General features: G+C 39.1%; 1 protein-coding gene across 1 annotated transcript in view; it reads right to left on the bottom strand.

Annotated features, from left to right (window-relative positions):
- The window catches only part of LOC311096728 (protein TANC2-like), a 75,808-nt gene that overhangs the window by 41,149 nt on the left and 22,240 nt on the right, over window positions 1-12,419 (bottom strand). Inside the window, exons 2-4 of the mRNA XM_084136055.1 lie at window positions 11,049-11,197; window positions 6,814-6,973; window positions 4,454-4,696 (exon numbers count right to left, since the gene is read on the bottom strand). Of these exons, the coding sequence (XP_083992181.1) occupies window positions 4,454-4,696; window positions 6,814-6,973; window positions 11,049-11,197 (552 nt within the window). The remainder of the gene's footprint in view (window positions 1-4,453; window positions 4,697-6,813; window positions 6,974-11,048; window positions 11,198-12,419) is intronic.

The raw sequence follows: 12,419 nt of genomic DNA, 5'->3' as shown, positions 1-12,419 counted from the left end.
TTTTAAAACACCCTGGACTCTTTATTCCATATAGTGAAAGTGAATGGGGACTGGAGCTGTCAAGCTCGAAGTTGACAAAAAAACACAATATAAAAATATAATAAAAAGTCCTTCTATGCGACTCATGACTCATTTATGAAGCCATATGATAACTTTGTATGACAAACAGACTGATAAGTCAAATATGGTGGTTGTAATAAGTTTTAATCACAAGAACCAATGGCATTTGGTATCAAATGGTGTCGACATGTCATTTTTTAAGACTTTTTTAGCCTGTTTTTCAAAACATCAGTGGAAGGAAACATTAAGGACCAAATGAATAATGACTTCATCCACTTCTCGTATGAACATCAAATCATACTGACCAACTTCAATGCTAATTTTAAGGTGTTTTTGTCATTTTGGAGCTTGACAACCCCAGTCCCCATTGACATTTTATTATAAAGGAAAGAGCAGCCAGGATATTCTTCACTTTTTGCATAAAGCAAAATGTCATGGATGAGTAAAAAATGACAGAACTGCCATTTTTGTTTTAATTTTCCTTCTAACGGTGGATTTATTGGTATAACGGTATATTGGTAAATTACTCTATAGATCTTCTGTAGCCTTAAGGTAAGATCTTACGGATTTATGAATGATCGACTCGTTTTAAAATCTTCCCGGTCTACTGACATTTAATTATGACATCCGCTTCAATGCTCATGATAACTTTCGTTAACTCTGCAATAAATAAATCCACTTCACCAGCTAATCACTCTTCGACAGCGATGCCATAGAAATATATAGAGCTACAAGTTCAAACACAAAATTCTAAAGATGGCTTGTTTCTCCGGCGCATAAGGTCTATAGATCACACAGACCAACTGGCATACACCTTAACACACTATCAATTTCTATTATTCAAATCAGTCAAATGATTGTTAGGCTGCATACATTTGGTCAACTGAAGCCAGGAACACTTCATATAACACCCGATGTACTTGTTACATTAAAGAAGAATGGCGTTTATGCTAATATTAGTCTATCTGTCTCATCTTTATACCGATTTATACCCACCATCTAGTTTTATACAGATGGTGGACCTGCGCCTGACCAAAACCCAGCCCTGAATGTCAGCAGAGACCGTGTCTACTAGACAATCCCCTGTGAAGGCCTCGTCGACGTGACAGACATCATCACAGATCCTCAGCAAAGACCACGAGAACCAGACAAGTCCTCCACACAGACCTGTGACCTGTGATGAATCTGATCTTCAAGCAAAAGCACCTGGATGAATATCTGAACGATCCCGATCCCGATCTGAATTCTGACTTGTGATGCAGCCTGAATCATAATGACACAGTGTTCGTTCGTTGGCCAGAGGAGAACGGGTTTTTTCTCCATTCTGTCTCCTGATGGAGTTTGGGTTCCTCTGGCTTATAGGGACACTTAATAGTCAACAATATTATTGATCTGAACTGAACTGAGCTGGACGATGACATCATGTTTTGCAGAACTGTTTTATAGATGACGATCTTTACAATGGACCTGAATCAACACTGAACTGACTTCACCAACAAAAACAATAGACTACTAAATTAAAAAAAATGACTAAATTAAAAATAAATCATTAATGACTGTAAATAATCACTTCTCGTATGACTTCAGAAATCTTTGAATACAGTAGTGGCCAAAAGTGATGCCCGGCCTTGGAAAACTGACACATGAAACATGACAAATTGTGCTTCAGACATCATTTTTGGCCAAGCTGTCATACAAAGAAATTATGAACATGCAAAAACAAAAGAGAACCAATGAAATAATAATAACTGATTATGTTGTAGTCAGTTTATGCTTTTTCCTGTCAGCTTTTAAAAAATATATATTATTCTATGTATTTCTTTGCATAGTAAAATAAAACCTGAAGCTAAAAAAAACTTTTTTTTTGCCAAATAATGTTGTCAGTTAAATACCTTAACCAAGTTTAGTGTTTTATTCTTCCTTCATATTTTTATGGCTTAATCGAACTTGTAGCTTGTAGTAATTGTTGAGCTTAAAAACACCAGTATTTATTCTCTTTATTATATGAAAGGGGTGGCCAGGATATTCACCTTTTTTGTTACAAAGAATCAATTCATATGGGTGTGAAACATCATGAGGATGAGTAAATAATGACAGACCTGCCATTTGTGTGTTAATTTAACATGACAAATATTCTGGCACAATAAAATTAATAATTCATCTTTATATTATAAAGTATATTTTCCAGACCGTTCTAAACAGCTTGCCACAGTCAGATTTGAAAAACGGTTAATGCCGCTGCCAGGGTTGGATGGTTTTTCAGAGCAACTGCATCACTTCTGATCAGTGAGCGTGAATACCAGCCGTTTTCTCCATTAAGAAATAATCTTTTATATCACTTGCCCTTTTGAGAGCCACTTTCTTTTGAGATAACCATAACTCACTTCTCTCTCTTTCTCTCTCTCTCCTAAAAAAAGGTTCTTCTCATAAACACAACAATGCTGATTACTTGGACAATAACACAATCAGCCAGCAATGAAGAGGCGCTGTGTTATATAAGAGACATATCAACATAATCAGACAAATTTAGCTTTTACTTCAGGGAGCGCTATTCCAGAAGACTCGTCATTATTGCCGCTATTAGACGCCTCTTATCTCCTGTTAGCGCCACCCTGGCAGTGCAGAGCTAAAACATATAGTTTATGACCCGGGCTGATTCCATCACTAACTGCTATTTGATGGCAATGAGTGGCTGCGAGTGAACACACTTGTATGATTGAGTTGAACTGGAAGTGCACTGAAGAGGGAGACTGAAGCTGGAATGGTGTTACCGGATTGGACAGTGGAGAGTGCATTAACCTGTGAGCCATTCATAATGAATCAACAATGCCTTTTAAATTCCTTATGAATAAAATATGAGGAAGCTGAATGACATTTAAAGAAACATTTCATTTCTCAGTACGAATTACCCATAGAAATGTGGGCTATTTAAAACAACCACAACAAAGGTAATAGATTATGTATTATTATAATTGTTATTATAATTATGTCAATTGAAATACTCAAAAATATGTAAAATTGTATAGGTTGCTTTTTAAATAATTAATGTTTATAGGTTGCATCAAACATTTATTTACATTAAATGTATTGTACATTTATTTATATTATTAATGTTTTAGTATTATATATATATATAAATATATATATATATATATATATATATATACATACATACATATACACATACATATACACACACATATATATATATAGACATGAAATATTCATAAAATAAGTGTGGTTTTATAGGTTGCATTTCAAGTATTTATTATTAGTAAATTATTGTAACATTAATCATACATACTACAACAATAATACATTATAAATAAGTGTAAATAAGTGCAACCTATAACATTTTTATGTATTTTATGAATATTTTATTAATTCTCATTTTATGAACAAAGCAAACTTTAAACAGAACACCTATTCTTGCGTGTTTTGTTGTTGTGTGACTCTATCCTTTCATATTTCCTTTCATTCCAATTCCAATTCCAACTCAACTTCCTGTTGTTTGTGGTTAAAGGTGCACTATGTAACCTTTGGCCCTCTAGCGGTTAAACTGCATGCATTTTGCGGAAGAACATTGTTTTGGTTGAGCTCCGGCTCTGTGCGGATGAATAAGTTTATCCTACTGCTCATAAAACATTCACTACTGAGATATAATCAGTTTAAATGGAAAGGATCTCAAGCTGACTAGCTGAAGACGTTACTTTACCCATTAATGGACACGGTACTTCCTTAAAAATAAATTACAGCACAGCAGCTACAACAACAACAATATTTTATGAAATAAGCCTTCACAATAGATAATGCTTTACAATGAACTCTCATGTGGAAATTGATCTCTTCAATAAAATACCTTCACCTGTTGAGTAATAAAAATGCCATCTCAACGTCGCTTTTACAACATTTCAAATCCCTCAGTTCTCGCCATCTCCGAAAAGCCAAGCAATGTTGATTCTTGTTTTATTACGAGCTCTATCGCATTCGCCAATTTCGCGCGAAAAGCATCCCGCTCGGTCTAAAATATTAACACTTATACAACATCCTTACCATAGTGAATCAGGGTAAGACAAAAACATGTTTTGAAAGAAGGACTGATAGTGTATTGACTCATTATTTACATCGTAAAGTTGCAAAGTCCAACTTTAATTCAATTCAAATCCAAAAGTCATGAACTGTAACAGATCTAATGCTTATAATCTGAATGTTTCCCAGTGATCAACATGACGATCATGATTTGTGTGTTTGGGATTTGCCAAAGGAAGCTGTTCCCAAAGTAGAGGGATTGTTATGCGCATCGAGTGGCACAACAGGAAATCACAATCATGATTGATAAAGAGATAGAATGAACAAACATCCATTAACAGAGGAGGCGGGGCTTAAGACTCACCTGCCACTGAGTTGGGGCGGGGCATGAGGTAGAGTGGGGTGGGGTGAGAGGAATAGTGGGCGGAGCTCGGCTCAGGGATCTTGTTGAGGCTGTAGGTGGAGGCGGCCATGTTCTCGTCCACACGGTACAGGCTGGAGTCCAGTGTGGATCTGTGTGAGTGCCAGAGCTTCAGGCTGCTGCCTCGAGAGCCATCGCCGTGCTTCCCGCTCCTGTCCACCGGCTCCGAGTAACTGGTCAGGGTGGCTGGGAAAAGAGGCAGGATGAAAAAGAGGAGCTGTCAAGATTTGTGCTTCTTACAGTTCACATGTTTTTTTGTGTGTAAAGTTGTGACAAGAAAATCCTGTTAGAAAGGATAATTTCCCTGGAGGAGCTGGATTTGAATATACTGTATGAAAAGTGATTGCAGCAATTAAGCTCTTGCAGAACCGCTCAGTTTTGCAAGCATCATTTGGATTGACTTTCATTGCATTATCTTAAGATATGTGTGAAAAACACAGCTTTAGAGCCTAAAAAATATTGGTAACACTTCATTAAGGTTCCATTTGTTAACATTAGTTAGCTACAATACTTCACATGAACTAACAATATTAAATATTTCTAACGCATTTATTAATCTTAGTTAATGTTAATTTCAACATTTACTATTACATTAATAAAGTGCCGTATTATGCCATTTTAAAGGTTGCTAATGTTGTTTTGGAGTCTCGTACAACAGGTTTACAAGCATCCAAGGTCAAAAAACACTTTCATTTTCTCATAATATACATTGCACATCACCTCTTTTGCCAAAGAGTCTGAAAACAGTTCTCTCTAAAACCCTCCTTACTGCTCTGATTGGTCAGACGGCCCAGTCTGCTGTGATTGGTCGACCTCTTACAGCGCATGTCAGAAATAAAACACCTATCACCATATCTGAATTTTAGCTCTTCCTCAGCACTTGATGTCAGTGATATGAATGATGTTTTTCCATATCAATTCCAGCGTGAGACCTCATCCTTTTGAAGTGCAGCGAAGACGCAAATGTCGACAACACAAACCAAACTCTTCCAGTCTCAACTATGACTATAGCCTTCGAGGGCGGGTACAAGTTAGACGTCGATCATCGGCAGCCAATGAAGAGCACAGACTGGCTTTATGCAAATTTGTTACATTGTTACGTAGGTTTGTAACAGGAAGTGAGACTGGAAGTGCTGACAAAAATCAAATGCTGTATCTGTTAATATTATTAAACGGACCTGAGCAAACAAGTGCTAACCATGAATAGTTGCATTAACTAGCATTAAAAAAGATTAATAACACATGTACTGTTCGTTGTTAGTTATGGTAGTTATACGTTACCATTACAAAGTGTTACCAAAAAAAACATTAAAGCTAAAGTGTGTCGTTTATGCACCACTAATAGCAGCAATTGGAATTGCATTTTTGTTTCAGAGTTTTTTTTTTTTTAAGAAAAACAAGTGTATTATCTGAGCACTCGTAGTGCACTACACCTCATGGCATTTTTTCAGTTTGAACACACTAATTCATAGTTCTCAGTCGTGTGACAGGTGCAGAGACCCGGAGGGCCTGTCAGGTTCACATCTGTTTCAAGCATGAATATTTAGATCACATCTCAAAAGGAGAAAAATCAGATGAAGTTATGGACACATATACAGCCTTCGCCACACTTAAACAGCAGACTATATTAAAACACTTGATGTGAAAAATGTATGACATAACATGGCTTAATGCATTAAGACAGTGATATTAGAAGATTAAATTTAGTATACACTAGGGGTGAGGGAAAAATATTGTAATATTTTGCAAGGGGATATTGTTTCGATGGGTGTCAAGTATCTTTTCAGGGCCTGAATTTCGGCGATTGCGAGAACTGTGCATAATTTTACCATAAGCTCCACGCTTGTATTGTGGGAAACAATAATAATAAAAATAAAAAAGCGTGTGTAAATCGGTTCTACCGCATCTCTCTCTCTCTCTCTCATCTATAATGTTGCAAAATATCTTATTTCAAATAAATGCTATTCCAATAATTTAAACAAGTTCTTTTGAACTTTCTATTCATCAAAAAATCCTGACCAAAAATGTATCACAATTTCCACAACTGTTTTCAACACTGATAATAATCATAAATGTTTCTTGAGCATCAAATCATCATATTAGAATGATTTCTGAAGGATCATGTGACACTGAAGACTGGAGTAATGATGCTGAAAATTCAGCTTTGATCACAGGAATAAATTACATTTTAATTATTTTAAATCGTAATAATATTTCACAACATTACTTTTTTTTACTGCATTAAATAAACGCAGCATTGGTGAGCAGAAGAGACCTCTTTGAAAAGCAGTAAACACTCTTACCGATGATGCCGCTGTCTCTGCTCTCCAGGGTGGACGAGGGGCTGGTGACGGGCTGTCCCGGGGCGGAGGGGAGAGTGGAGCAGGGACTGCAGGCCGGAGGAGAGGCGGTGCTGCTGGTCAGGGTGGAGCACGGACTCATCCTCCCGCTGGCTCCTAAACCCTGCACACACAACCAGTGTTGGGGTAATTCAGTACAACTAACTTGAGTTACGTAACCAGATTACTTTTTCAAGTAACTAGTAAAGTAACGCATTACTTTTTCAATTTACAACAAAATACTTTTTCAAATAAGTAACGCTAGTTACTTTTTCACATTATTGACTGACAGCTCTCCTGTCCCCACGTTGAGAGAAATAAAGTGAGGTGTTGTGTGCGCTGTGTAAACATGATGCTTATTTTAGTTCTAAACTAAATGTGAACATGCATTTACTCATCTCACTTGCACAAAAACATTCAGAATTCCTCAAAATGAATATAAAAAAGTACAATTTAATCTCAGAATTTAACGCAAAACTTTTATAATTAACTATATTAAATTACACAAATTTACTTTATGTATTTAATCTCACTTTATCAACCAATGTCTTTGCTGCTGACCTTCAATGATCTAATTCAACCATACTAATAAGCAAATAGATTATAGATTATGCACTCTATTGTACACACGTAAATATGCATTTCCTTCAGCCTGAGGCTTATTCATTTCACTTTTGGTGTGAAAGGGTCTTTACATCTGCCAAAAATACTACTTTTTTTGTTGTTATTAAAAAACAAACAAGCAAGCCCAGCCCAGGTGAGAAAAAGTAACGCTAAAGTAATGTAACGTACTTAGTTACTTTTTGGGGGAGTAATGCAATATTGTAATGCATTACTTTTAAAAGTAACTTTCCCCAACACTGCACATAACCTTTGCTCTCAGTGCGTGCTTGTGTTTGTAGTAGACCAATGAAGCCCCTCTCTCTCTCTCTCTCTCTCTCTCTCTCTCTCTGTCTCTCTCTCTGCCTCTGATGAGACGCAGTGTTGGTTGTCGGTGTCGGTTCGGGTCAGGTGGGCACTGAGGACCCGGGCAGGGCATGATGAAGCATGGCACGGATAATCTGCCCACTCCCAACATTAACATCAAACGTCACAACAGGCAAAGCACCTCGCCTTAAAACCCTCACAACTACTTAAGGTCAGAGAGACACACACACACACACACACACACACACACTCTCTTTCTCTGAGGTTATTCAACACTATATTTCTGATCCTGTTATTTAAACCGTTCTTGTGGTGAAGCTCACGAAAGCACGCAAACGTGAGGAAAATTCTGAAAACTGCTGAATCCTTACATAATTCCCTAATTAGAGGTAAACTCATCTGAATGCCATATGTGTCCTCTTCTCTGCAGGAAAGATCATGTTTGAATAAAGCTGACACCTCAAAGAACAAGGGCTTTTTTACTGTGAAAACTGTGGACACTTCTTTTTACTGCATCGTGATATTATTTTCATGACAATTAAAATTCTCCCACATACCAAATGTGGCATGGTAACACTTTACAATAAGGTTCATTAGTTAACATTAGTTAATGTATTAACTAACATGAACTAACAATGAGCAATACATTTGTAACAGTATTTATTAATATTTGTTGATTTGAGTTAATAAAAATCCAGCTGTTCATTGTTTGTTCATGTTAGTTCACAGTGCATTAACTAATGTTAGCAAATACAACCTTTGATTTTAATAACGTATTAGTAAATGTTGAAATTAATATTAACTAAGATTAATAAATGCTGAAGAAGTATTGTTCATTCTTAGTTCATGTTAATATAGTTAACCAATGAACCTGTTATGATTCATGTCTGTGTTCCCCTGTCTTGTCCCATGGTTAGCAGTTCCCTGTTATGTTGATTAGTTTCCCCAGGTGTTTCTGATTAGCCACACCCCCTTGTTATCTTGTTTAGCTTGTTTGCCTCTGTGTTTGTGGGTTCTTGATGTTGAATGTTGTTTTGTTCCTGAGTCTTGATCTTGAGTCTGTCTACATCTGTGAAGTTCTGGGTTTATTTAATAAAGTGCTGCATGTGGATTTGGATCCTGCTTCCTCCTTTGATTCTACCTCATCGTAACAGAAGAACCCACCAAAGATGAATCCAGCAGCACAAATTATGCTTCTCCGTCAAGGAGATTGAACCATAGAGAAGTACGTGGTTGACTTTTTGGAGCTTGCTCACCAGACTTGCATGGAAGAGTTATGCTTGATGATATTTTTTCGGGGAGGACTATCTGAACCGCTTAACAACCTAATGCCATTGCATGACCCTAGCTGGACTCTGAAACAGTATATTGTCTTGGCCCTGCAACTGTTTTCATCCTTTTATGTGAGTTTGGCATCTGCCGAGCCTGAGCTTCTCCACGTCGGCCCTGCCGAGCCTGAGACTGTTCACGTCACATCTGCCGATCCAGAGACTGTTCACGTCACATCTGCCGATCCAGAGACTGTTCACATCACATCTGCCGATCCAGAGACTGTTCACGTCACATCTGCCGATCCAGAGACTGTTCACGTCACATCTGCCGATCCAGAGACTGTTCACGTCGCTTCTGCCGATCCAGAGACTGTTCACGTCGCTTCTGCCGATCCAGAGACCGTTCACGTCGCTTCTGCCGATCCAGAGACCGTTCACGTCACGCCCGCCAAGCCAGTGTCTCCGGACAAGATGGCTGCCGCCGAGCTAGTGTCTCCGGACAAGATGGCCGCCGCCGAGCCAGTGTTTCTGGACAAGATGGCCGCCGCCGCCAAGCCAGAGTCTGTGATGGTCCTGCCCAGCTCAAAGCCCTCTTCGCCGCTGGTCCCATCCAGCCCAGAGTCTCCTTTGCCGCTGGTCTCGTCCAGTCCAGAGCTTCCTTCGCCGCTGGTCTCGTCCAGTCCAGAGCTTCCTTTGTCGCTGGTCCTGTCCAGCCCAGAGCTTCCTTCGCCGCTGGTCCCGTCCAGCACAGAGACTTTTCCGCCGCTGGTTCTGCCCAGTCCTGAGCCTGTCTCCATCCCAGACCCTCAGCCCTCACCAGAGATGGCCGCCGACGTGCTTGTTCTTGAGCCGGTGTCTGTTCCTGAGCCGGTGCCTGCTCCAGCCTATGTCTCCGTAGCTGTCCCCAAGAAAATTTTGGGGGGGGGGGGGGGGGCAGTAGGTCCCGTGATTGGACCATGGAGGCCACGCCACCATGGTCGCCTCTTCAGCCAGCTCCGCCCTGGCCGCCTGCACTGCCTGCTCCGCCCTGGCCGCCTGCAAAGCCTGATCCGCCATGGCCTCCCGTTCTGCCACAGTCTCCAGGCCCTCTGCCGTTCCACGGGCCTGGCCCTCCATCCCGCCCCCGGGTCTGCCTCCGCTCCACCACCCTCCTGAACTATTGTTTTTGTTTTTGTTTTGATGGGCGTCGGGAGCCGCCCATAGAGGGGGGGGTTATGTTATGATTCATGTCTGTGTTCCCCTGTCTTGTCCCATGGTTAGCAGTTCCCTGTTATGTTGATTAGTTTCCCCAGGTGTTTCTGATTAGCCACACACCTTTGTTATCTTGTTTAGCTTGTTTGCCTCTGTATTTAAACCCTGTGTCTTGTGTCAGTGTTTGTGGGTTCTTGATGTTGAATGTTGTTTTGTTCCTGAGTCTTGATCTTTAGTCTGTCTACATCTGTGAAGTTCTGGGTTTATTTAATAAAGTGCTGCATGTGGATTTGGATCCTGCTTCCTCCTTTGATTCTACCTCATCGTAACAGAACCTTATTGTAAAGTGTTACCAGTGACATTATCATAAGGATAAATATAATTACTCTACAATAATCTATTATTATTATTGCACACTGTTTATGTATCTGACTACAGCGACTGAAAAAAAAAGTTTAGATTAAAGAACATAAAAAGATTAAAGAACGTTTTAATAATCTGAACCTTTTCCACTATAAAGAACATTTTGTGCAATGGAAAGGCTTTATGAATGTTCAAGGTTCTTCATGGAACCATAGATTCCAATAAAAAACTTTTATTTTTTAATAGTTTAGGGTAATATAGTTCATTTACACCACGCTCTCTTGTCTTATACCTTGTATCCTATCTGGAATAACACATGTTTCTGCTCAAAGACCTTCTTCAGTGTGTTGAAGGCCCGAGAAAGGCCCGAGAGCCGAAACTTATGTGTTATACCTCTTCTATATGATAGGGAGATGTGTATTTATAGCAGGAGGTGAGGTTGAATACCTGTGCGTCATCGGGCTCCTCCATGCTGTACTGCGGCCCTTGAGACCCCTCGCTCACTTTTTCTCCGAGTAGGAAGCCAAGACGAGTCATCAACGTGTTTGCTGCCTCGTCCACTGAGGGAGGGGGGCCGAGTTCAGGACCTAACCCCCCTGAAGAAGAGAGAGAGAGAGAGAGAGAGAGAGAGGGAAAGAGAAAATGAAATCGAGTCAAGTGAAAAGTGAAGCCAGCAAAACCAGCTCAACGGATCAGAAAAAGTTCATTATGAGCTTCATGTCTTCCACTATATCCTTATTAAGGATTCCGCATGAAAATTCAACAATTCAATAAGCGATTTCCCACAGATCTTAAGTGACACCTCATCCTCAGAGCGACATCAATCTCCGTCTCGGCTCTGTAAGCGATATAAAATCACCCTGCGGTCTTTCTTCAGTGCTGTAGAGAGACGAAGCTCCAGGACAAGACTGACAGAGACACAAACCACATCAACCAGCTCACACTACACTATATAATCAGCTAACAGCTAAGAGAGAGAGAGAGAGAGAGAGAGAGAGAGAGAGAGAGAGAGAGAGAGAGAGAGAGAGAGAGAGAGAGAGAGCTAGAAAAGGAACATCTGTCAAGGCAAAGTTAATCTTGCTTTGCCTGAAAGTTTAAAACAGTTCAAATTGCTTGAAGTGTGAAGATTATAATTCGAAGACTATTTAGGCCTTACTGAGAGATAGATAGATAGATAGATAGATAGATAGATAGATAGATAGATAGAGTGAATGACAGAAGGATGGACAGACAGACAGATAGATAAAAAGATAGAGTGAATAACAGACTGATAGAACAATAGAATGATAGAACGAATCAACGATAGATAGAGTGAATGACAGAACGATAGAACGATAGATAGAATGATAGAACGATAGATATATAGATAGAACGATAGAATGATATATAGATAGATAGAAAGATAGAACAATAGAACGATAGATAGAACGACAGATAGAACGATATAACAATAGAATGGTAGATACTGTAGAACGATAGACTGAATGAACGATTGATGGAACGATTGATGGAACGATTGATGGAACGATAGATAGATAGATAGATAGATAGATAGATAGATAGATAGATAGATAGATAGATAGATAGATAGATAGATAGATAGATAGAACGATAGATAGAACGATAGAACGATAGATAGAACGATAGATAGATAGATAGATGATAGATAGATAGATAGATAGATAGATAGATAGATAGATGATAGATAGATAGAACGATAGATAGATAGATAGATATATAGATAGATAGATAGATAGATAGATAGATAGATGTGTGCCAAATAAACAACAATGCAAATGCAATGTAAAAACAATGTAA

This window comes from Abramis brama, assembly GCF_963993115.1.
Source record: "Abramis brama genome assembly, chromosome: 14".
NCBI lineage: Eukaryota > Metazoa > Chordata > Actinopteri > Cypriniformes > Leuciscidae > Abramis > Abramis brama.
The sequence above is the reverse complement of the archived record's forward strand: the minus strand, read 5'-3'. Positions and strand labels throughout refer to the sequence as shown.